At 37.3% G+C, this 26,618-nt stretch overlaps 1 protein-coding gene across 1 annotated transcript in view; it reads left to right on the top strand.

Annotated features, from left to right (window-relative positions):
- The first annotated feature begins 845 nt into the window (after positions 1–845).
- Positions 846–26,618, top strand: part of LOC107549685 (mannosyl-oligosaccharide 1,2-alpha-mannosidase IA-like) — a 37,401-nt gene continuing 11,628 nt past the window's right edge. Inside the window, exons 1-5 of the mRNA XM_016230860.1 lie at positions 846–866; positions 973–1,067; positions 15,622–15,745; positions 16,177–16,270; positions 25,211–25,326. Coding sequence (XP_016086346.1) covers positions 846–866; positions 973–1,067; positions 15,622–15,745; positions 16,177–16,270; positions 25,211–25,326 — 450 coding nt within the window. The remainder of the gene's footprint in view (positions 867–972; positions 1,068–15,621; positions 15,746–16,176; positions 16,271–25,210; positions 25,327–26,618) is intronic.

Genomic DNA, 26,618 nt, shown 5'->3' with positions numbered 1-26,618 from the left:
AAGAAGTCTCGTATGCTTAAAAAGGCTGCATTTATTTGATCAAACATACAGTATAAATCGTAATATTATGAAAGATTATATAAAAGTTTCTATTTGAATACATGTTAAATTTAAATTTATTCCTGTGATGCAAAGCTGAATTTTCTGCAGCTGTTATTCCAGTATTCAGTGTCACATGATCCTTCAGAAATCATTCTAATATGCTGATTTGCTGCTTAAGAAATGTTTATTATTATTATCAATGTTGAAAAAAAGTTTTAGCATTAGTTTAGGATTTTTTGATGAATAGACAGATCAAAAGAACAGTATTTATTTGAAACAGATTTTTTTTTTTTTGTAACATTATAAATGTCTTTACGGTTGCTTTCAATCAGTTTAATGCATTCATGCTGAATAAAAGTATTAACCACTTTCAAAAATAAATCTTACTGCTCCCAAACTTTTGAAATGTGGAGTTAATGATGTATTTATTTTTATTTAAACATTTAAACACAAGTGTTGAATATGGCCCCTTTAAGTATCACTTAAAAAAATCATGTTTCTGGATAAAACGGCTAAAGCCAGATTAGTCCGCTTCGGCTCAGTGCGATATCATCTCAGCAGGCGGCAGATATGCAGCATATTTGCCGGTCGAGGGATTGGTAGCAGCTCCCTGATGGTTTGACTTGTCAGAGGAGTGGAATGAAGGGCCAGGTAGCCGACAGAAGATGACAGGCAGGCAGCAGGTTTACAGCGGGCCACGGGCCCTCGTCTTATCTGCTCTTATCAGCCGTCTCCCGGATACTGCCCTCGGCAGAATATCAATGCCTCTCTTTCTGTCAGCCGACTCTGTGTATCATGCAAATATGACTGATAAAATAAATATGGTGAGTTTATGGGAAGGCAGGGGCAGCCAGAGGTTATACGGCTCTGTTGCCTCTGTGTGTGGATGAGGTTAGACTAACTTGTGTGTCTGTCTTTCTTTTACTTCAGGTGTTCAGGAGAAAAGCTGTTGAACTAGGAGAGAAGCTGTTGCCGGCTTTTAAGACCCCTACTGGTGTCCCTTGGGCTCTTCTCAACCTAAAGAGGTCAGTGATGCACAAACAAACACATTTCCACATGAACTCCCGAGGCTTTCTTCAGCCAAGCAGGTCAGATCTCTCCACTGCCTGTCTTAAGCACTGTATCTGAAGCCTCAAACCCAGCAGCATCTCTCTGTCACCACCCGGTTCACCAAGATGTGATAATAAACAAACAGTTCGGTGGGATTATTTTGTTGCAGAAGCCATTTTCTGCAGCTCGATTCTCTGAATGTTAAAGTGCTTCTTGCTTTGTTGCTGTTTTATGCTCTTATACATTTTTTAGTAATTCAACATAGTGTCTTTCAGCTAGCTTGGTCTCAGAAATATCAGTTAAAGGAATAGTTCACCTAAAAATGAAAATTTGCTGTTAATTTACTCACCTTCCGGTGACTAGGTGACTTTTTCTTCCTCAGAAGAACAGTAAAGAAGTTTTTTTTTTTTTTAAACCTTTATCCTTTGTGATTCATAAAATTGAGAAAAAAAAGCATATGCACGCAAGACAAATTTAATTCCCGTGGCTCCTGACTAGAGATGGACCGATCTATCGGCCAGGGATCGGAATCGGACGATTTTCCTCATGATCGGCCCGGATCGGTGGTCGGTCGATCAGTCTCACTTCTTTCCGATTTCAAACCGATCCGTTTTGTTACCAGCGGAACAGGCAATAACATCAGCTGGGCATTCTCACTCTCATCTTTCTGACGACCCCTTCTCTCTCACACACGTCTCATTCGCTCCGGTTAAATAGTGCTTGTATTGCGCATTATAGTCATTCCCGCAAGTTTCGCTCTTATACTAAACGCGCGCGCACCACCACTGATCTATATTAGTGGCGCGCACAATCTGCGCTCAGTCTCAAACAGCTTGTGAGTCACAAATATCAAAATGAGTGGCTAACTGCGCTAAAACGTTCAAATACATACAAAATTGTCAAAATGTCTGTCTTAGCGAGTATCCAGTTAAACACAGTCAGTTTTGGAACGTTAAATAGTTGAGAAAGAGAACGCATGTTGTGTAACAGTATACTGGGTCCGTGGATAAACTCTTAAAGGGACCTCAGTCCAATATTCCTGCTGCTGTCTGTCATGTTAAGCAAAGAACAAAAGACAAAGAAAACCACTTTCTGCTCTTGACTGTATACGTTTTATAACTTTAATGGTAAGCATTAATCTGTATTTAATTTTTTACAATGAAGACTACAGAAATTAAAGTAATCAAATCTAAAATAACACTGGATGTGTTATTTTACATTTGATTACTTTCATTTCTGTAGTATAACTGAATAAAAACTTAACCTGAAAAACTTAGTTTCATAGCTCACTTTATTCTATTGCATTTATTTGTGCTGTTTGCCTTTTTTTTTTTTTTGTTCTTATTTTATTACTGATTTTTTTACTTGTGTTTTTTATGAAAATAAAACTTTGCGTTGAAAAAAAAAATAGATTTTTGTTTGTATATGCTGTCAATTATAGTTCTTGGAAAGAAAATCGGAATCGGCAAAAATCGGTATCGGCAGATCACACTAACAAAAAATTGGAATCGGCCAAGAAAATTGCAATTGGTGCATCTCTACTCCTGACGATATATTGAGGTCTTATGAAGCGAAACAGTTGGTCTGTGAAAGAAACTGAACATTATTTACAACATAATTACCTGTAGTCCAGATGGTAATATAGTCATATATGTGTACGTATTCATGCGTTGTTGTTGTTTTTGTTATAATCAAAGACAGATTTTGGCAGTACATGTGAGATTTTGATCATAAACAAGTGCATTTCAAGGCAGGCGTGTATGTGTTTGTGCTGCATGTGGTTAGATAAACGCTAGTTTTGAGGGATTTGACTGTGTATATACCACGTGGCGGTCAATGAGTACATTTTTCTGTATTGTTTATATTGCACCACGGTAGATGTATTTGCAATATGTTTAGACGTGGAGTTTAGATGTTTGTAGTTGCACACATTAATATGTATGTGTGTCATGTATCCAATAGATGTGCATCACGGTTGTCTGCATTTTGACTATTTTTTAGCAGATCCAAACATAACTCATCCAGTAAGAATTGAGTTTGAGCTGTCTGTTTTATAATGTTAGTTACATAACGTTAAGCATAACATGAAATAATTGTCAGAAAAGTCTTTTTTTTTTTTTTTTTTTTTTTAAACCTTTTTTTTATTGAACCTTTAGACAAAATCTAATATTTAATGTATTAAATATCATATTTGGTACATCAGGCTTGATGTCTTATATAGGAGGGGGGAAAAAACACCTTTTAACAGGGCCCAAAATAAAATATGCAATTTGTTGCAGTTTTTGATGTTTATATGGCCAAAAAGTAAAATTTTGATAGAATGTATTGTACATCAATGAGATCTTTATAACAATATAGCCGATTACTTAAATAATGCATATAAATTTCAGTTCTCACACTATATTTCCCAATAATATGTATGCTCTGAAGTTTCAAAATATATAATGCAATGGAGTGCGCTGATGATTTAGAGATGAAAAAAATAAATGTTCTTTATAAGCCTGCTGTATCATATTTGATAGATTTTAACATTGTTTTCTAAAAAAAAATAAAGATCTACAGATAATCAGGTTTAAGTTTAAGTCCAGTAATTGTTCATCTTGAAATATAACATTTATTCCTTACATTTACTTTATAAAAATCAGAAAAGATTTGACAGCAAATTGACATGTGTACCATGAGCTGTAGGTGTAATACAATAATAGGCTTTTACTTGCTACAAAAGTATAATCTGCCAATCAGAAAATAGAAGACATTAACTATTTTGTGCTCAACAGGTTTTTCAGCTATGTTTGATCATGCTGATAATTTAGAGTCCTTAATTTATGTATCAAATATCACAAAGTTGACTTTATGGGGTTTGCACTAATGCCAGACTTATCTTTTATTATAAATCTATTCTTTTGGATTGCAACCATCACTTTCTATGTAAAAAGAGAAAATAATCAAATAAGATCAAATAGATTTAATGTGTGGTGTATTTGAATTCACTGTATTATCCAAAGCTGTTACTTTACAGAAAAAAAATATTAGGGTAATAGACCATGACCATAATATAAAATGACATAAAATAGATTATATGGTCATGCAGCCCACTCCTGATTCATACACTTCACAACAGGTTCAGAGATCCCAGTTGTCCTGGTCTGTGATGGATGTCTGGCCACCCGAAGTAGGGATGCGCCGATCCGATATTCATATCGGATATCGGCTCCGATAGTGCCATTTTTCTCGGATCGGGTATCGGTCAGAGAGAACCGATCCAAATCCGAGATTTTTTATTTTTATTTTTTTTCTCGATTGTGGGAATTATTCTGTGTTACTTCTGAAGCCAAATGGTAGCTTAATGTGAGCTACATATGAATATTTAAGTCCTTACATTAAAGTTCACACAAACTCTTTTCTCCGCTGTGGCTGTCAGTCATTCGTTCAGCCTTTAAACCCTGGTCGCGTTCGATTACAGCAGTCAGCTTGGTAAAGCTCTCGCCAAGATCATTATGTGGTCCCATTATGCACAGTAACTGAAATTTAAAACTGTTAAAAGAAAGGCTCACTAACTGTTGCACAGATATAATACACTACGCATCAATTTCTCTTCCGTTTGTGCTTTGCGGTTTTTAACACGAAGCGCTTACAATGCTCTTCGTGCTCATACATAGACTGTCAACCCTCTACGACTAAATCTTCACTCTGGGCGACTAAATGATGTCTAATATTAGCCAATGGCAAATCAATTCTCAGATTTTACTCACCAGTGTGCGAGTTGGATGCTGAGTATATGATTAGCACAGATATATTTTCACTCACAGTCACAGAACACACTGACTGAGCGCTTCAGAGTTTCACTCTGTGTCAAGCGATCTGATATTTTTCAGTTCATTTGAATGGATGCGCAGCGCACCTGTGTTTGTGTATTTGGCGTAACGTGTTTCTAGTGTGAAGGCGCACGACTCGCCGTCGCTTTCTCTCACACGCTCAAAGAGCGAGAGTCTTGCATAACATGCAGAATTGATGCGCTACATGTAAACGATATACTTTGTTGTATTTTCCTGTAAAAATAACAGAGTTCCTTATATATATATAACCGTTGAGGGTTGACTGTATAAAAACAGTTTGTGCTGCACTGTATTTGTTTTGTCCTATCGTATCTATTATATGTTGTTGCCTTATTAAAAAATATGCTATACATTTAAAATAAATGTATTTTAATTTTATAGTATATACTTATATATAAATACATTCATGGATGTTTTTAATGAATGGATTTTATAATACAAATAGCAATGTGTACCATATTTAGCACTTTTATTTGTTCCCCACAAAATAGTTTTTCACTAAATGTTTGGATTTCTAAAATTATTGTGCACTGATTTTTCTTGAATAACTTTTGCTGCCGAATTATCCACTAACCTAGTTTATGATAAATTTTTGTCATAGATTATAAATATACATAAGCCTATATTTTTTCATATTTGTTTATTTTATTTTTCTTTATAATGAAGTAGTCTTTATCTAGTAGATTGTGAAAGAATGATTATCAGTTCCACACACAGAGATATATAAATTCTACATTTATGAGGGAAAACAAACTTCACTGGTATCGGATCAGAATCGGTATCGGACAATACCGAACCCTAGGTATCGGTATCGGAAGCGAAAAAGGCGGATCGGAGCATCCCTAACCCGAAGCTCTTCAATCGTAGGCAAGCAGAAAATCAGTGCAGAGATCTTGAGAAAGACAAGCTGTCAGAGGATTTGATTGGATGAGTTATCCCTCGACTGACAAGACTACACAACTCTTGTCTTTTTGCAGTCAGGCACCGCTGGTGAGGACAATGCAGAATGAGTGGGCGGCACATGGTAGAGAGCAGAAACATACTTCAGTGTTTATCAAAGCTTTTCATATTAGCTTGAGTGTCCGCGGTGTGTTTCCTTGTTTAAACTGCAGTAGAACTGGAGTGAAGTGCTCTGACAAATGCTCTAAATGGAGCTGCCGAGCGTTTTATAACAAGGAGTGGCTAATAACACAGCTACAGGACAAATGGTCTTCACTTTCTGTCAGTAAATATAGCTTTCCACCATATCTGCACTTAGCACAAGTGCTCCTATCACCTCTACCGAAGGCGCGTTCCTCCCTTCATGTTGGTCACCTACGTCGTTAATTCTGTCCACATTGCTAATGCTGTTTGCTTCCACGCTATTGTTCGCTTTGGCTCGAGGCACCTGTGGTGCCGCCGCCGTACGCCTGTAATTCGTGTCGCAGACCCTTTTCAGGCTGAATGTGGTTATGTAAGTGTATTCATAGTGGGCAGACATATCCTCATGCATCTTCATGAAAGGTGCACAGTTGAAGTCATTTCAAAGAAGGACAATGTTTTATTTTGTAAAAGGATTCTCAGGTTTTTATGGGCTTTTAATGGCTGTATATGACAAGGCAGTGGAGAGACACAGGAAATCATCAGGGAGAGTGAAAGGGGTCATGAGGAGCTAAACTCAATTTGAAGGTAGTATGGAACTGATGACTTCGCATTCATATCCACTTAATTTAGTAATTCATTTCTAAAGTACACATAATAAATATAAAGTATATTAAATATAAATATATTATTACATATAATAAACAAAATGCATTTATAGCGAGAGAGAGATATAACGCATATTAGTTATTGTATTATATTATACATATACATATAATACAAATAAATAAAAATGTTTATGTTATACGTATAATAAATATAAGGAATATTAATGATATTTTTACACATACATGTATGAATTTATATCCATTTAATTATCACCAGTTTTATGCCTATTTTGTTTCCATACTGCATTTATATTAGTGTTACATTTGTACATGAATAAATCATTTAGATTTTAATTTTGTATAATAGAAATGTATGTAAGATAGTATATTTTGAAATTACTAATTTTATTTATAGTTTATATACAATATATATATATATAGCTAGGGCTTTTAAACACTCAGTGACGAGCTGTTGTTTGTTCCTCGGCGGTCCCATCATCCTTGATTTAGCCCTGCGTTCTTGTCTGTTGAAAGCTCCGGACAGGAGATCATAAACCTATTCAGTGTCTGATGAGAGCATGAATCACAGCCATCATCAGTTTCTATGCTATGAATTCATATTCTCTTCTGAATCTGTTTAACTGAGCAAATCTTGAGATCTCATCGAAGAGAGTCAAATGATGCAGCAGTTATGAAACTCACTTATTAGGAAAAGGTGATAAACAGCTCATAAACCTCAATTAAAACACCGTATGTTTGGACAGATTTCACATAACTTTATGCACTCGCCAGTGTGAGTATTGACCCACTTGCAGTAGCAATCAGCCTCAAGCCAACAGAAATTTGAATCTGTATGTGGTTTGTGGGCTTTATTATTATGCCGTCTGTCTACTGTGAGTCCCCAATGTTCAGGCAGAAAATGAAAGGCGAGAAAAGACAGAAGAGGCCTAATTTTGCAGACAACCTTGACCCAGATTTGGCTGAAGCAAGACTGAGGGTCTCTGTGGATGACTTTCCCTTCACACCGTCAACTTCTGTTTCTCCTTGCACAAGTTTGCTTAAAAGCAGTCTCACTGCACGAGCAAAACCTTCACACAGTGTGAACAGTCATAATGTGTAGTCTCTAATTGTGGCATAAAATCCAAATTGTAACATTTATTGCTGCTTAGAAATGCACAAAGCATTTGTTCAATTAACTGTAAGACGACGCAACTCCCAGTGTGTTTGAAATTAAACCAGCAGTAAATGTGTCATTATTTGCTTATTGATTCTTGATGCAGCTGTTTCCTTTTGTTCCATTTTCCGCTTTGAAGGATTGTTGCGATTGTTTCTATTGTTTAATCCTTGATTACTGCTTTTTTTCTCTTAAACACTTTCAGTTCACTTGTAAAAGACAAAATTGTGAACCAATTCGTTCCATGGTATTTGAAAGTGGAATTTAAAACATTGTTTGGTTGAAATAGGAAGAAGAGAAAAAGAAGAGAAAGAAATAGTAGATTAATGGCCAGTTCTTTTCATAGAGATATTAAACATTTACATGTGTAAGCACCACTTTCAACGTCTCTCTTTAGTTGATGGTCTGGCTGAATGTATTTGAAAAAGACTGACATTTCTAGGAGCTGCATTCACAAAACTTTTTAATGACAACAGTTTCCCTGAGTACTATTTCCTTATGTTCTAACTTAAGCAAAAGAAAAGCAAGAACATTTTGTTTTCTTTAAAAGAACGTTCCTGGAAAAAGTATTTTTTTCTTTTATAAGGAAAAGAATGAAAGTCACCCTCATTTTTTTCTTAACCTGTGTGACTTCCATTTGCAATAACACAAAAGAAGATAATTTGAACAACTGTTTTATCCATAGAATAAAAATAAAATTGGACTCCTGACTTTGGACAAAAAAAAAACATTTTCAGATCCATCCATCCATCCATCCCTCCATCCCTGACTTCCATCCATCCCTCCCTCCCTGACTTCCATCCCTCCCTCCCTCCCTGACTTCCATCCCTCCCTCCCTCCCTGACTTCCATCCCTCCCTCCCTCCCTGACTTCCATTTGCAATAACACAAAAGAAGATCATTTGAACAACGGTTTTATCCATACAATAAAAATAAAATTGGACTCCACTTACTTTGGACAAAAGACGTGGACAAAAAAAAACATTTTCAGAGACATCTATCCATCTATCTATCTATTACATTTTTTTTTTTTACAAGATAATTTTTTTACAACCCTTTTTTTAATGATTTGTGCTAATAAATGTAATTCATTTTTTTTTAAAGAAGATTATCATGAATCCCGCACCTAGACTCCAAGAATTTAACAATTTGATGGTATATGTTGCATTAGATCATCCCTGCGACTTCCTGCCAAGTACATGGAGCTCTTTAAACTCCTGAAGTGTGTCAAATGCTCAAGCCATCATCCAGTACCTGCCCTCTTACGCTTCTTCCTGCTGTCCTGAATTCCTGCAAATTCCACATTTGCTCCACGTTAACTATTCAAGAGGGAACATTTTCCCTTCATGCATAAACATAAGTCCTTCGTTACTTTTTCCCCCCACGTTCCCCTTGGTTAAAGTCAAGCAGCCTGAAGCATTTTCTCTATTTTTACTTTTTCCCTCCATCTTACCCTTTCCTTCCTTTTACCGTGTCTGTCGTCAGCCCATCTAGTCATGTGTTCATGTGACTGTTGACCCCTGTTGCTGAAGAGTTTTTCAACATCCTCTGCTCAGTGAAATATGTTTCATGGTCATTTTTCTGCAGCTTATCTCTTTTCTGCACTCCATCCTGGTTCCTTTTATGAAAGCTTGAAAGGCAGATAAAGGATTCCCAAATCAAATTTACCGTGCTACCTGTCTGATATCACTTTAATTCTGTTTGTCCTCCTTCGCTTAAAATAAACTGAAAAATCCTGCATGCTGCATGGTCAAGAGAAGAGCAAAGTATTTCATTACAAGCCTGTTAAGGCCATGCTTTTAACTTCTAAGCATCTAATTCTAGATATACCCATTTTTGGAACATAACCAGTACTGTTCTCATGTCAAAGAGGTGGAAGGCTGAGCCATCCTTCACTTTAATTAGTTTCACTTGCAAACAAAACAATCACAATTACTGTTGCTCATACCTCGGATTATTAATGGACACATACACACATACTTTTTTTATTATTTCAATATTTATGCTCTCTACTGTGTGTGTGAGTGCGTGCGCGTGTGTGTGTGTGTGTGTGTGTGTTCACCCTCATGTTTTTCCAAACCCGTATGACTTCAGTTTACAGTAACATGAAAGAAGATAATTTGAGGAACTGTTTTATCCATAAAATAAAAATAAAAAGCATATTAGACTGCATTGACGCTGGACAAAAATAATTAATTTATTATTATTATATTTTATTAAAAAATAATAATAATGGGAAAATAGGTAAACAATATCATTTTTTATTAAAAAATTTTACCATGAATTTTTGTATAAATCTTTTTTTATCAATTGTTCTAATAAATTTCATTCGTTTTTCCATCCATCCGTTCATCCTACCACTCACGTCTAGCTTTGTTGATTGAGTTTAATATATTTGTTTATCATGTTCATTTTTAGTCCGCACAATAAAACACTCTGAGAAGTTGTATCTCTTAATTCATCTAGTTTAATCAATGAGGCACTTGTATACTAATTCACCTCCTTGAAAAATACATTTCAAGGCAATCGCTATCGGACTTCAAATCACCTGTTGAGAGCAATTTTTTCGTTATTATGCAGAATCCACAGGTTTATTTGAGAGATATTGTGGGGAGATTAAAGGAGAGAGTCTATTACTGGTTCTTAATAGGGTGGTACTCACTTTTGAATGTGCAATTTTCACCCACTGATGATCAGTGAGATGAAAACCACATATATACCATATATATATATATATTTTTTTTTCTCATTTTGTCTCTCATAGTTGAGGTATACCTATGATGAAAATTACAGGCCTCTCTCATCTTTTTAAGTGGGAGAACTTGCACAATTGGTGGCTGACTAAATACTTTTTTGCCCCACTGTATATATACATGGCACAGTGAGTCACACCAATAGCATAAGCATGCATGCTTGAATAAGAAACACTCAAGAAAGTTATGGAGTGTCAGTCAACACTTATTTTCTATTGAGGTGGGTAAATGTGCCTTTCACATAATGTATTCGTTTCATAAAAAGGCAAGACAGTAACTGCATGACGGCTGCACCTCGCTGAGATGTTCAGTGTTGGTTGGAAATGTAAGCTTCATAACGGTGCTTTGAATAGGCCACATACTGTGTGCTTTTCTGCCATCATTTTCCTCTCTAGATAATTGATGTCCTCTAAATGGTATTTTACAATTGTTCACATTTATTTCAGTTACTCATCTATTACGGGCATATGTAGGGGTTACATAACAGGCTTTTTTTGCATGATGGATGCTTTTGATAGGGATTGATGAGGACGTTTCTTCTGGCCGTGCCAAAAAAAAAAAAAACAGAAGGAGAAGGTGAGAGGTCAGATAATAATGAGACTTTACTCTTCCCTCTCCCTCCTCTGAGAGCCACAGCTCCGTTTGATCCATTTTTAAGACTCTCCTCTCGCCCCAGACGAAATAAAATCGAACAAAATGACGGAAAATTGTTCTACAGTTTAATTGAGCTTTACATTAAGCAGATGTCATGGAGTAAAGAATGGTATAAACGCTTTTTTGCTAATCTCCGTTTTATTATGACAAATGGCCGAGTCGCCACCGTGCCCCAGGCTCTTAAACTCTAGCTGGGTAATCAATTCAGAAGACTTGGGCTGTTAGGAATATGTGCGTGATGTGATTAGCCTAATTTCAGAGGCATTTTGCTGTTGATCATTGCTGGAGCAGTCATAACTGTTACCAGTATGACTGTGCTGTTTTTTTTATTGTCTGCACTGTTTTTTTTATTGTCTGCAGACGTTAATGAAATATAAACACAAGCGCATATAATTTTATCCTAACGGATCAATATCACTGTTATGTGGGGTACGACTGCTTTATAGATCTCTGTAATATATAGCATGCATATGTGGCCTCTGGGCTACATAAATGAAATGTTAGGTTGGAGGCGAGAGAGATGGAGAGAATGTCATTGTGAGATTCTGGTCTGATGTCAAACATAAAGGCTAAGTTCTGTAGCAGCCTGAGGATACATGAGCTTCGGTTCATTTGGTGGAGTTCGTATTTCACTCCAGCGCTAGTTAATTATTCAGGCTAATGGTATTTTATCAGGGCTCTGGCAGATCATTTGTTATGTATCCCTTACTGCTCATTAAGTGTCCAACTGCGAGGGACATGGGTCTACATAGAAAGACAGCTGAGAAAGAACTAGCTTTTTCTGTATGCCTCTGTTGAAAGTTTGCATATCTAAACAAATGAAACGCATGGACATTCGGTTGCTTTAAAGGGGACATCGCATGCCCATTTTCCACAAGTTGGTATGATTCTTTAGGGTCTTCATGAAATATCTGTAACATACTTTGGTTAAAATTCCTCTGTGGTCGTGTAAAACAACACCCTTTTTACCTTGTCAAAAACAACTGTGTTCACAGCGACCTGTTTCGGTGCATGTCTCTGTAAATGCTAATGAGCTCTGCTCACCCCACTCCTCTCTTCCGTGAAAGAAGGTGATTTGCAAATAATCATAAAAAATATAAAGTTTGAGACTTACTACTTCCTGAGGTGCAGCTGGATCATGAACAGTGGGTACTGATCCATGCTTGAGTTTGAACTTTTTAGCAAAACCTGCCTTGAATGGTCCCTCACTCAGAAAGCAGTCTGGTGTAGAATGATTTGTGCTGACATAAACGAGTTTAGATTTATTCGGTGGCGCATTACCATAAAAAACAAAACTAATCCACTGCGTCCTCAGTGGCTCTGATGTCAGGAGAAAATGAAGACTCTTATGTACACTTTTACATCCAACTACAAAACACCTGCATTGCTTACGAAACATTGTTGCGGACAGCGTACAACTGGCTGAGGGCGGAGATATGCTAATACGGGACAGTCTGTCAGCGGTCGTGGGCAGGGCCTGCACAATATGACGTCATACTGCTCAGAAAATCAAAACACTTGATAATTGAGACCGTTTATCAGGGATTAAAAAAAAGGAGTGAATGGATTTGTATCATTGTAGGGCGGTTGTGTCCACACAGTGCTAAGACACATTATATGCAAACACCATGTTAAAGTGAATTTTGCATCCAATGTCCCATTTAATGCAAAATTTACATATACAGTACATTTGTGTTTAGCAGATGCTTTTATCCAAAGCGATTTACTAAAGAGAAGTAAAAAACAGTTATATCTGCTGTGTCTGACAGTGTAGAGTACAGCACTCAGACCAATACTCAATGACTCATGACTTAATTCTCCTAAAAAAAATTTACACATTGAATAGTAGACAAAAATGACTTTGTGTTAATAAGCCTCAAGTATTTACATGAAATTAAATTAAAACTCCATGAAACGCCACCATATTCAGGAATATGTCGCTGTTCTTATGTAATTTCATGTTATTTTCTTGGCCGTTGAATATTATGTAAAGGAATTGTCTATCAGCGTGCATATGAAATATCATTAGAGAGCAGATAATTCTGTATGTGGGAATCTCTCAGGAAAGAGCCTTTATGTTCTTTTTGTTGTTTTCCTGGCATCTCTTTTCCCTTTGTTTTCCTAAATTTGTGTTACATGCTTTAATCATCTGTGTAATGAAAAACAAATTGGTTTGGCACAGCTCAGGGCTCTACACTAACATTTGCTTAGGAGTACTCGTGCCCTTAGGGGCTCAGTCAGATTTTTCTGAGACTGCAGTAATAATTTGTGACAATACTATATATGCATAAATAAGTAGTAATGCAGCAAAAAGAGTGAGGAAAATTTGATAAAGAAAATTCTATTGAAAAGTTTATATTAACTTGCTTTACTGTAAAAGAAGACAGACCAAAGTCTATTGGAGCACATTTTACAAGAAAATACAAATTTAGTCTACTTCAAGACATTATTGATTTAATATTTCATTATTTCAAATGTATTATACAAATTTATTTTATCAGCAATTTCTGAGTAAATGTTTCTAAACCATTTTTTTCCAGTGTAACAAAACATATTGAAATCACGAATAGCTGTTAATCACCATTTTACTTAAATGCGTTTTAACTATTGATCTAAGTGTTATACATGTAATACTTTTTTTTTTACATGATATGATTGAAAGTTACTGTAAAGTTTGGTTCACATAAGTCAATATGGTTTAATTAAATTCCAGCTAAAATGTACCCACTAAAAAAAAAAAATCCTTAAACCATTGCGTTTGGGCATTTTGTTGACTTTGAAAAGCAGCCAGTCACAGTATAATTTGATTGTACATAAGTTGTTTATGTATTTTATGTTAGCAAGTTCTGGTCAGGTGTCAGATATCACTGAATGCATTTTCACATTCACACACAGCAATTTCCTCACACAGTAGAGCCCTGCAGCGTGTGTAATGCACAGAGCTCTGTAGTGCCAGAGGCAGATCAACGCTGTGTAAAAAATGATGACATTGGCAGCAACACTCCAGAGGTGTTTGCATGTGTTTCCTGCTGTGGCCTGAAATATGAGGCCTTTACCTCATATTTTTTTAATAAGAATTCCCTACCACAGGCTAGAAAATGTCCTCTTGGAGTCAAAATTATTGTTCATTAATTACACAGACATGTGTGGACTTCTTTGCCATCCAGTTGCATCACACATTGAAAAACATTCACATAAAATGCCTCCGAATTAAACCGTTAGAGTACTTTAGCAGTACTCCGTTCCTCCAGGCCAGAGCTACTGTGGGTAATTTGCTGTCTTAATGACATAAATATCTTACACGGTCTGTTTTGTAGAATTAGGCTTTAAAAATAAAGTGGAGAATGTTGTTCGTTTAAAGCTGTGATTACGTGTCATTACTCAGCAGTAATTTATCTTCATAATTGGTGTTGACACAAAGGCCCACACAGAGCGGATCTGATGTCGGGGTAGTAGCAGCTGGTCAGGAGACGTGGCTTCCATTTTCAGGCCGGAGTTAAGTTGTCAGCTTTTAGTTGGAAGCGTGCCAGTGAAAGTCAATAAAGGCGGCTCTAATCACAGGAGGAAAACACGGCCGCTCTGTAAAACAAGGCCATGAAATCAACTTGGCAACCATGTAAGATGTGTTATTAATGATGTTTAAGTACTGAAAAGAACTTTAACATGTATGTACGTGTGTGTGTGTGTGTGTGTGTGTGTAGTTATATTTATTTATATTTTTTATTTATTCATGTTTATATACATAGTTCTGGCATGAAACTCTAGATGACACAGTCCGATAGATCTAACTCAATCTGACCTAATGGCATCATTATCACATGACACAGCTGATTAGTTCTCTCCTGTATCGGTAGCCAATGAGCTTGCTGCTCAACATTCAAATATATGACTAGTGCTTGCCGTAGCAGTGCAGCTTTCTTCAGAAACCCTCCACCTTCCCCAGCTCCACCTGTATAGATCTGCTACGAGGTGATTCATGTATACTATATGGGAATATCTCATGTATGTTATATTTGCAGCAGCAATATTTCTTACATGCTCACAGCAGCATGTTGTGGATGTATTGGCAGTAGCAAGTCTCGGTACTATTATATTAATTTTGTTTTCAAAAAAATTATACCCTAAACTTTGAACTATAGTGTATATTTATAATATGTATATATCCATTCTATGAATCAACTGAAATTCTCACCAATAATATCAAAGCCCTGAATCCTATCAAGTCTGATGATTAAAATCAAATCCTGCCTTATTTCTCTCTGAATATTCGGTTTCATTCTGAAATGCATAAAATTATACGAGTTGCAATTTTGACTGGTTGAAGGTTTTCAGAGCAACACCAGATGTACAGTACATACACACAGCTCATAATTGCTGAGTTACTAAAATAAATCTCTCCTCATGTAATTCCTCTTCCTCATGCAGTGGGATCGGCAGAAACTGGCCATGGGCGTCAGGAGGAAGCAGTATTCTTGCCGAATACGGGACGCTGCATTTGGAGTTCATGCATCTCGGTGCACTTTCGGGAAGACCAGTTTTTGCAGAGAAGGTGAGCAGCAGTTCAGGCGTCACGCCTCTGCAGTGCATTAAACACCACACTGAACTAAATGTGAACTTGGAGCGATCGTGAACTGTTAGAAGAGCTGACAGCAGTGACCCAGGATGACCTCTGCTCGTAACCGTTATGTTGATGCTCTTTTCTTCAATTCTCAGATCTGATTCTCTCCGAGTGAATCTGCTGACCTGACCTGCAATATAGACACAGACAAATGACACTATTACAAGCTCTGAATGAGGCTAGACAAACTGTGAAAGTGACCTAGTCTGTAGATTTATGAGTTATGTCTCCTGTAGGAAGACATCGGTCGGATCAAAAAAGCTGTTTACTGCGTTTTTAATGGCGTACTGTATTGGATGAGCTTAGCTATGGCTTAATAATTTGAAGTGATGATACAAGCGATATGTGCTCTGCCGTTGCAGGTAATGAACATCAGAAAAGTGCTGAATCGACTGGACAAACCTCAAGGATTGTACCCAAATTACCTGAACCCTAACAGTGGACAGTGGGGCCAGCGTAAGTCCAAAAACACACACATACTGAAGAACCTCAGAAGTATTCATTGAAATGTAATATTCTCAAGAAGTTTTCCCAGAAATGTCATGATTAAAGGGGTCATATGATGTTGCTAAAAAGAACATTATTTTGTGTATTTGGTGTAATGAAATGTGTTTATGCGGTTTAAGATAAAAAAAACACATTATTTTCTACATACTGTACATTATTGTTTCTCCTCTATGCCCCGCCTTTCTGAAACGCATCGATTTTTACAAAGCTCATCAGTCTGATTGGCCAGCTATCCAGAGCGTTGTGATTGGCCGAATACCTCAAGCGTGTGACGGAAATGTTATGCCCCTTACCATACTGTGATGCCTTGTCCCGGCCGGAGCGACGAGACAAAAACATTAAAACCCATTATAAACGAGGCATTTGTTGCATCCAGTGGGGACATAATTACGGATTATAATGGTTTATACTGTCTTTTTACGCGTTGTATTGCATCGCGCCGCATAAACATAAAACCATGTCTGTATTTGTGATCGGAGAAATTACAAACAATAAGCGCTACTCTACACTGCTCAAAACTCGCGTTTGAATTGTCAGTGGCAAATTCTTTAAATATAAAAACGTACTTACAGTCTGTGAGTCAGAACAACCGGCATTGTAGTCTACTCTCCCAGGATCAGGAAACAGTCCTCCATAAAATGTGCTGCACACATCTGGATATTTGGGTTGAACTGTTCTGGAACAGTGTTGTAAATACAACTTAACCACTGATTTCTAGTTGCCCTCTTTTGGAAGGTCAAACAAAGTAGTTTTGCTTTCACAACGAAACACAGCGTCACAAACGAGGCCTAGAGTGAGCAGAGGCAGGCGGCTAGAGTGAGCGGAGGCTGGCTTGAGTTAGCAGCGGCGGGCGGGTTTGTGGCGACCCCGGGCTGGACTCCACTTCGTCCATGGTGAAAGCGAATCCGGCGATCCACAGCGCGATGTTGATGTATTTCCTCAGCGACCAGCACGAATCAGCTCCAGGCATGACGAAGCGGATATCATCCTCTTTTGTAAGGCCAAACAAAGTAGTTTCGCTTTCACAACGAAACACACAGCACCTTCAAGACATGGCAGCGGCGGCAACAGCAATACTACAGCAAGAATAAAAGTTACACCTTTCTTAGCGTGAACATTTAGGCGGCGTTATGCAAATCTTCCCACATAGTGAGGTAGACATGTGGGGGCGTGTTAGAACGAGCCGTTTTAAGTAGGCGTGGTTGACTCTTAACTTTTATAAAGAATATCTCTTTGGATTTGAGACTTTAGTCTTTGCAACTTTGCAGATCTTCTTTATGCACCAAGAGCTTGTAACACTCCAAAGAGAAAGGAAAAATTGAAATCGCATCATATGACCCCTTTAAAATTAGTGTCTTTATCCGTAGGTTGTTGAGCAAAATGCTTTCTCTTAAGTGGAATTGATTTACAAGTGTTTCTCTTATAGATAGAGCGTTGATTTGTACACAAAACACTCTCATGATGGCAGATTCAAGAGAATATTTGTAGTGGATTGACCCATTTTCTCTTTAGGGCCTCTAAATTAAAGGAATAGTTCATCAAATGAAAAGCTGAAATAATATATGATGTTTTTTCATGTTTTCTAAAGTATGTATTATTACTATTATTATTATTATTATTATTATTATATAGCTGGTAGCTAGTGTTGTGAAGATCAACAATATCAATAAATATACAACTTTTATATAATAATTATGATACTATAATCATTCATTTTATATTATTTGTGTTTTTAATTTATATGTATTTATATACATTTACATAAATATTTATATAAATGTAATATATATTTATATTGGCTGGTTTTCTTTTGAAGCCTTGAGGTTTGATGTTATTTTTTAGATTATATAGACATACATACATATATATATATATATATATATATATTAGACAGCTGGTTGTTTCTCGTAATCAGGGTTTTGATTATTGGCATGAAGTCAGTGTGATGGATGGATGGATGGATGGAACTTCTAAACATGACTTTGCTCGCCAGCAAACTGATAAAAAACTTTGCAGTTCCATTTGCAATCACTGATTACAGCCAGCTTTTTACATTTTTGGGTGAAATCTGGAGCAGACGGTTTGTGCTCATGCCATATGAGACTGACTAGACCAGTGGCACCCCTGAAACTGTCGAGAAATGTCAGCTTTCTCGCCACTTCTGTCTTCATCGTGCTTTAAGGGTTAATTATGCAACACAGCCAGAAATATACACACTCTTTTCCTTAAGTTCATGCTGTAGACGACACACACATCAATAGTTTGGGAGGTTTTATGCTGGTCCCCCAGCAACTGGAATGATGACTTCAGTGAGGCCTGCTCTGCCGCATTAGCCGGCTTTCGTGCCGTCCTCGCTCCGAGGGGTTTATTGACGGCTTAGCGTGGCGAGCAGCGCTGTCTCAACTTCTTGGTCAGTGATGACGCAGGCACTTGATGATGAAGAGCCAGAGGAGAGTAAAGATAGTGCAGTGTGTGTCGTTGGGATAATACAAGCACATGAATTCTGATCGTCATGAAAAAAAAGAGGCTTTTGAGCTGTCAGAATGTAGCAATACGAAAACAAGTTTTCTTTCCTGTGCATTGGAGCAAGTCCTTCTTTTTTCCCTTTGACAAAAGTAATTTGTTAAGACGATCGTAAACAAAAATGATCTGAGATGGCAGCAGGCCGCAGGGAAGATGGGATGGTAACGTACGGCTGCACTTAAAAATAGCTGTCAGTCTTTTTGCTTCGCACAAGTAGTCCAGAACAGTCCTGAAGGGCTTTCCATATGGGTCAGTTGTCATGTTTGGGTTTGAGCAGCTAGTAACTCTAGGGTTGACCTTAATGAAACAACAACATGAATCAACTATCCTATATATTCCACAATCTACCCTTCGTCTTTTATCTTCTTTCATTTTCTCATCATTATACATCAAACTTAGTCCTGCATTGTCAGAAATTCTCAGTGTTTCAAAGCAGCCTGTCTCCAGTTTAGCTTCATATGTGCCACTCGACAGAAGTTCCAAAAGCTAGTAAGCGGTCTTATGAGGTTACATCCTACCGAAATGAAATCTAATGAGAGACTGAATAGGAGCACTTGTTTTAACTTTATATAGGGGGACATTTAGTCACCCTCACGTCCTTCCCATTTTTTCTTTTGTGAAACACAAAAGGAAGTGTTAGGCTGAATATCTGAGCCCTATGAAAAAAGTAGTTAATGATTTGTACTGTCAAGCTCCAGAATAGACAAAAGGTCTCATGCTATGCTATGTTGTCGCATTGCACTTGTAGCCCCACCCACAGTGAAATCTCATTGGTTCATAACCCCATTCCACATGTACATCAGACAATGAATATGTTTTGATTAGCTGTAGTTTTGTCACTTACCATTTTTCTTTCAGTAAGGACTTGCTGTGCTGTGAGTAAGTATGAAATGTGGGGCTATGATAGAGCACCCGACGTGCACGAGGTCTGTTTCAGGGCTTTTCTGTATGCTTCAGTGCTGTACAGAGAGGCTTCACATGTTCCCAGTGTCTGTTGGGTAATAATCTCAGCTGGTCATTGCAAGAGCTGACAGCAAAACTCCCGTTTCCTGCTGTCAAGCTTTTACCAACAGAAGACCTCACAGATCCTTTGCACAATGAAGCCCTCTTACCACCAGCGCAGGACAGTTTGGAGTTTCTATGTGATGTGTGTGAGCCGTTACTACGACAGTGAGGAAAAGCCATCTTATGTGACTAAGAAACTTAATGAGGTAGTGCAGAGGTGCTCAAAGTTTGGCCTACAGGCAAATCCAGTCTGCCACAAGTTTATCAATGACCTCCTGCTGAAGTCTTTTAAAGACTTTTTTGAGAATGCAATCACTGCTTCTGTGTCTGCACTGCAAGAGAATGAAACGACATCTCCCATTATAATAAATAAAGCACTGCAAGAAAGACTCCTCTTGTCAAAATCACCGGAGTGATCTAGTTTTGTCATGTCACTTTGCTTGCAGTGCACTTTTATTTTAAAGGGGTCATAAGATGCGATTTCAATTTCTCCTTTCTCTTTGGAGTGTTACAAGCTCTTGGTGCATCAAGAAGATCTGTAAAGTTGCAAAGACTAAAGTCTCAAATCCAAAGAGATCTTCTTTATAAAAGTTAAGAGTCAACCACGCCTACCTAAAACGGCTCGTTCTAACACGCCCCCACATATCTACGTCCCTATCTGGGAAGATTTGCATAACGCCGCCCAAATGTTCACGCAAAGAAAGAAGGCGTAACTTTTATTCTCGCTGTAGTATTGTTGCTGCCGCCGCCATGTCGTGAAGGCGCTGTGTGCTTCGTTGTGAAAGCGAAACTACTTTGTTTGGCCTTCCAAAAGAGGACAATATTGCTTCGTCATGCCTAGAGTTGATCCGTGCTGGTCACTGAGGAAATACTTCAACTTCGCACTGTCGATCGCCGGACCGGCTTTCACCGTGGACGAAGCGGAGTCCAGCCCCCTTGTGGACAAACCATTCACTCTTGTTCAATGCGAATGCCGTATGCTGGAATATGAGCAGTCATTTATTCCGTCATCACCCGGGTGCTGATAGCGCACGCACAGCTGAGACCTGAACAGCACACGTTGATATCTGTGTTTAAACTAAACTCATGTAAGATTTGCAAGTTTAAACATTTAAGAGCCAGAGGACGTGAGCTCGTGCGTGCAGTGAGAAGATTTGTGAGTGCACTCATCCGAAGCGCGAAACGCGCATCTCAGAACGTGCACGAATATTAAGCAGTCTCTGAAGTATTGTGTTTAAATGGACAATTTCACAAAAATTGTCAAAATGCCCATCTTGGTAAGTATCCTATAGCAGACATAACCGGCTGAACATACTTAGTGTCTTAAAGTGACAGCACTTTCTTAATATTAATCAAAACGCAACAACAAAGAAATCACTCACTGCTCTTGATTGAATAGGTTTTGTAACTTTAATAAATATTAATCTTTAATTTATAGTCAAATATGCAATGCTGTTTTACATTTCATTACTTTATTCAATTCAATTAGTTAGGCCTACCTAAAAAACCTGAAAATCACTGTTTATTTTTTATTTGTATCTTTACTCTATTGTATTTATTTGTGCTGTTGCTTGTAGTTAGATTATTCTTATGTTATTTATTTTTATTTGACAGTATAATTTTTCCCTAAACATAGCTCGTACCGAAACCGTGACCCTAAAACCGTGATACAAACCGAACCGTGAGTAAGTTGAACTGTTCCACCCCTAATTGATAATAATTATAAGAAATGTTTCTTTAGCCCCAAATCAGCATATTAGAATGATTTCAGAAAGATCATGTTACTGAAGACTGAAGTAATGATGCTGAAAATTCAGCTTTGCGTCACAGGAATAAATTACATATTAAAATGCATTGAAATAGAAAATAGTTATTTTAAATTGTTATAATATTTCGCAATATTACTGTTTTACTGCATTTCTCTATCAAATAAATGTAGCCATAGTGAGTATAAGAGACTTCTCTTAAGAATCTAACTGACCTAAAACTTTTAAAGGTACTTTTAATTGATAATCAGATTTATTCAAAGAAAGTTTCTCAATTCATTAAGTCTTATGACTTTTTTTTTTAATAATGGTGAAGCAAAGAATCAGAATATGCAAATACTGTCATCGCTGATTGGTTCAAAGTAACAGACCTTCTAAAGCATGTTCTAATGTGCGTTTCATTTAGTAGTTCATTTAGGTTTTATAACAACTGATGCTTCCAATTAGATAGTGCCATTATGAATTTTACAGATAAATTACAGTGAAAGTTTCTTTAAGTCTTGATATATTTGTAAAGGTTTAAGACGTTTAAAGTTGAAACATTAACAGACTGGCAGCATTTTTGAAGTTGAAAGAATTATGTATTTTTATGAAAGAGAGGTTTTTCTTTCTTTTTTTCACTTTGACTTAGGGCTGCACAATTAATCAAATTTCTAATTGCGATTACAATTATGGATGCCACAATTACAGAATCATTCAAAGTGACAATTAATCGTTCAAAGTCAACTTATGTTATTCTGTGTGCTTAAGATGCTTTTTTTTTCTTCGTTATATTCGTTAAGGGTTTTTCCATTGTTTTAATTTTAGTTTTAGTATAACACTATAATACCATTCATATTTTTATGAATACTTTTTTTATAATTTAAAGAAGAAACCAACCCGATGTATAGTTGACATTTGAGGCTTCATACTATAGAAAAGCACTAAAAGTTTTTCAGTTAGTGTGTTTTCAGCTTGTTTATTTTCATATACAAATATGGCATGCAGTTGCATCAAACAATGGTATAAACATCATTCAATGTAAATTGTGATAATCATAATTAATAATCGCAATTACAATTTCAAGGGAATAATCGACAATCATGATTTTTGTCATAATCGTGCAGCCCTACTTTGACTACATAGTTCTGTAAAATGAGAAGGCTCTGACCAGCACTTATGACTGGATATAAATCTGAGCACATATAGCTGTAATTGTTGGTTACTGCACATTTTAAAGCCATATGAAAGTCAAGGATCGGCTATTAGCAGGTCGTTTTATTAAATGCCCCCTGGTGCACATTTTGGCCCATGAGCTGCATAATTTGAGTATCCCAGAGGAAGATTAACAAAGAATTGCCTAATTCAGAAATGTAGCCGAGCGCTAACAGACAAAATGGGTACCATAAAAGCCCCTTTGACATTTGAAATAAGAATTTAATCTAAAGCAAAATGCTTGTTTTTCCTTTCTGTGCATTTTCTCTGAATAGTAGCGTGGCAGTGTATTTTTTTTTATGGTTGTCTGCACTGAGGCTTGATTTCTCTTGACATATCTATCACAAAAACAAGTGCTTAATGAGGTATAAATATTCATGAGCTTGATCATCAATCAGACAATCACACAACAGTGCTGCTCCTCGAGCCACAGATTCTCATTTCTCACACACAGTGGACCAGACAGCACTGAACGGACTGCCCCATTCACAGGCCACCTAGAAACACACACGCATACACATTTTATTTCTCCTTACGCACACAGACCTGCCTGGAGGAATTCACTAGACTCAAGCATACACCGCACATACAGTAGTTCAGATATGGGATCTTAGTGGCCAAAGAGATATTCTTTATAAAAGTTAAGTCAACCACGCCTACCTAAAACGGCTCGGTTAGTTGCCGCAAGCCCGCCGGCTGCTCCTTCGTCGAATTAGCCGTCCGTGCCGTTCTCAAGCCCGCCCGCCGCCGCTCACTCTAGCCGTCGGCCTCTGCTCACTCAAGCCCGCCGTGTGTGACGCTGTATGTTTCGTTGTGAAAGCGAAACTACTTTGTTTGGCCTTCCAAAAGAGGACACGACTAGAAATCAGTGGTTACGTTGTATTTACAACACTGTTCCAGAACACTTCAACCAAATATTCCGATGTGACCAGCGCATTTTATGGAGGACTGTTTCCTGATCCTGGTAGAGTAGACTACAATGCCGGCTGTTCTGACTTTGCCACTGACGATTCAAACACGAGTTTTGAGCAGGGTAGAGTAGCGCTTGTTGTTTGTCATTTCTCCGATCACAAATGCAGTCATGGTTTTATGTTTACGTGGCGGGATGCAACGCGTAAAAGACCGTCATTATAATCCATAATTATGTACCCGCTGGATGCAGCAAATGCCTCGTTTATAATGGGTTTTAATGTTTTTGTCTCATCGCTCCGGCCGGACAGGGCATCACAGTATAGTAAGGGGCGTAACATTTCCGTCACACGCTTGAGGTATTCGGCCAATCACAACGCACTGGATAGCTGGCCAATCAGAGCACACCTCGCTTTTCAGAACGATGAGCTTTGTAAAAATTAACGCGTTTCAGAAAGGCTGGGCATAGAGGAGAAACAATAATGTACAGTATGTGGAAAATAATGTGTATTTTTAACCTTAAACCACATGAACACATTTCATTACACCAAATACACAAAATAATGTTCTTTTTAGCAACATCATATGACCCCTTTAACTAAAATCTAATTTAAATAATTTGCTAGATTTGAACACTTTCTTTAGAAAAAGTGAGTGGTGCTTACCCATACACACCTCTGTGATGTTAAGGTGTCCTTAGTGGTTCCTAGGCTGTTCTAAGTGGTTGCTAGGGTGCTTTTGGTGGTTGCAATGGTGCTTTGGGTGGTTACTAAGTGCTTACAGTGGTGTTCTAGGTGGTTGTTAGGGTGTTCTTATTGGCCGCTAAGGTGTTTTAGGTGTTGCTAGGGTGTTCTAAGTGGTTGCTAGGGTGTTCTATGTGGTTACTAAAGTGTTCTTATTGGCCACTAGGGTGTTTTAGGTGTTGCTATGGTGTTCTAATTGTTTGCTAGTATATACTAAGTGGTCACTAGGATGTTTCAGTGGTTGTTAGGGTGTTTTAGGTGGTTGCTAGGGTGTTCTAGGTGGTTGCTAAAGTGTTCTTATTGGCCACTAGGGTGTTTTAGGTGTTGCTATGGTGTTCTAAGTGGTTGCTAGGGCATTTTAGTTGTTGCTAGGATGTTCTAAGTGCTTGCTAGAGTATTCTAAGTGTTTGCTAATATATACTAAGTGGTCACTAGGATGTTTCAGTGGTTGCTAGGGTGTTCGTATTGGCCACAAGGATGTTACAGGTGGTTGCTAGGGTCATTTCTTTTAACATGGGTAATGTACCTCCTTAATATCATCATTAAGCTAATGGCCATTGTAAAATGCTGAGATGAGAGCGCTTCTCTATAGATCTCTCGTACTGCGTGAAATTTTGTGTGTGTGTGCATGTTTATGCTTAATAATTTGTGTTATTCTGTTTAAAGCAGTCACACTGCAGACTACTATGCTGGCACATGAATGAAGGAAGAGATTTTTCACTCACTCTGCTGTTTTTGCTGTGTTGCAGATCACGTCTCAGTTGGAGGCTTGGGGGACAGTTTCTATGAGTACCTGCTGAAGGCCTGGCTCATGTCAGACAAAACTGACGAGGAGGGAAAGAAGCTTTACTATGATGCCCTGCAGGTAAAGACCAATGTTACAGAAAGAGATGAAGCCCAGAGAAATGTTACACTCTACTGGCCATTTAATCAGATGCTGACTAGAAAAGAGCATTCTTGACATCCTTGTTTTTGGAGGATGCCTGCTATCTAAAGTTACTTGTGTCAGCAAAATAATGAGGATCCAGAGTACTTCAGTGTCTAATCGGAGCTCAGTACCAACACAGTCATGGTTCGAGTTGATACCAGGGTTGAGTGAAATACTGAATTTGAGAATTGGGTCCCTTTCAGTTCATGAATGTGAATTCTAAATTTCATTGGCCACGTCCCACAGGATGTGGAATTGGAATGACAGGAAGTGGAATTTACTGAATTGCAGTTCATGCAAAGATAAGACATATATTAGTCCAATAAAACAAAATTACATACTTAATTTTGACTAGTTATGCCTATTTATTTCCTGAATTGTAGAATACCTTTTTTAGATATACGTTTTTTCTGTTTTTATTCTAAACTTAGACCAGTACTGCACTAAAAACAGTTAATACACAAATTAATTTAAATTTTCAGATAACTAAAATAAACTAAATGAAGTAAATCTGAAGTTTGGCTCAATTTTAAAGAGTAAAGTAGTACATTCTAGGAAATTAATTGTTCCACCATAAAATCAAAGTTATTTTTTTTAAATAATAACAAAAGTAGTGCTATATAGTTAATATACAATTCTATAGTTGTCATTAAAAACATTGTTTAATGCATATATATAATAATCTTTTATAATGTTTCTGGAAATACTCCATATGTTGTTTGATAACATGTTTATGGGAATTCATACTAAAAAATGAAATTTATTGTTTGCAAATCTGCACCCTGTTTGCCCATTTAAATTTAGTTCTCAAGATGTTTTTTTTTTTTTTTTTTTGATCTCTGCAGAACGATCCAGGTTCACAATATTGTACAGGCTGAATTTTTTACCTCACAGCTCATTTATCTTTCACAAATTAAATTTAACATCTAGTTAGACTAAAGTTGATGTATTAGAATAACAGAAGTGGTTGTTCTGTAGGGTTGTAAGTTTTTTGCCCTCAAGTTTCAACTGTCCAGTTGTTCCTGTGTGAATTTTGAACATTTTTGCATTGCAAATTTTAGTCTGTTGTTCAAGCTTGAACTGAAAATTTGTCCTCTGCAGGTTTTGAGTTTGTGAGTTGGAATTCGTCTTTATAGTGTCTAACTGTAGGAAAGTAAAGTGTGTGTGTGTGTGTGTGTGTGTGTGTGTGTGTGTGTGTGTGTGTGTGTGTGTGTAATCTGACATCAGCG

This window comes from Sinocyclocheilus grahami, unplaced genomic scaffold (genome assembly GCF_001515645.1).
Source record: "Sinocyclocheilus grahami isolate Dianchi unplaced genomic scaffold, SAMN03320097.WGS_v1.1 scaffold378.1, whole genome shotgun sequence".
Lineage (NCBI taxonomy): Eukaryota > Metazoa > Chordata > Actinopteri > Cypriniformes > Cyprinidae > Sinocyclocheilus > Sinocyclocheilus grahami.
The sequence above is the reverse complement of the archived record's forward strand: the minus strand, read 5'-3'. Positions and strand labels throughout refer to the sequence as shown.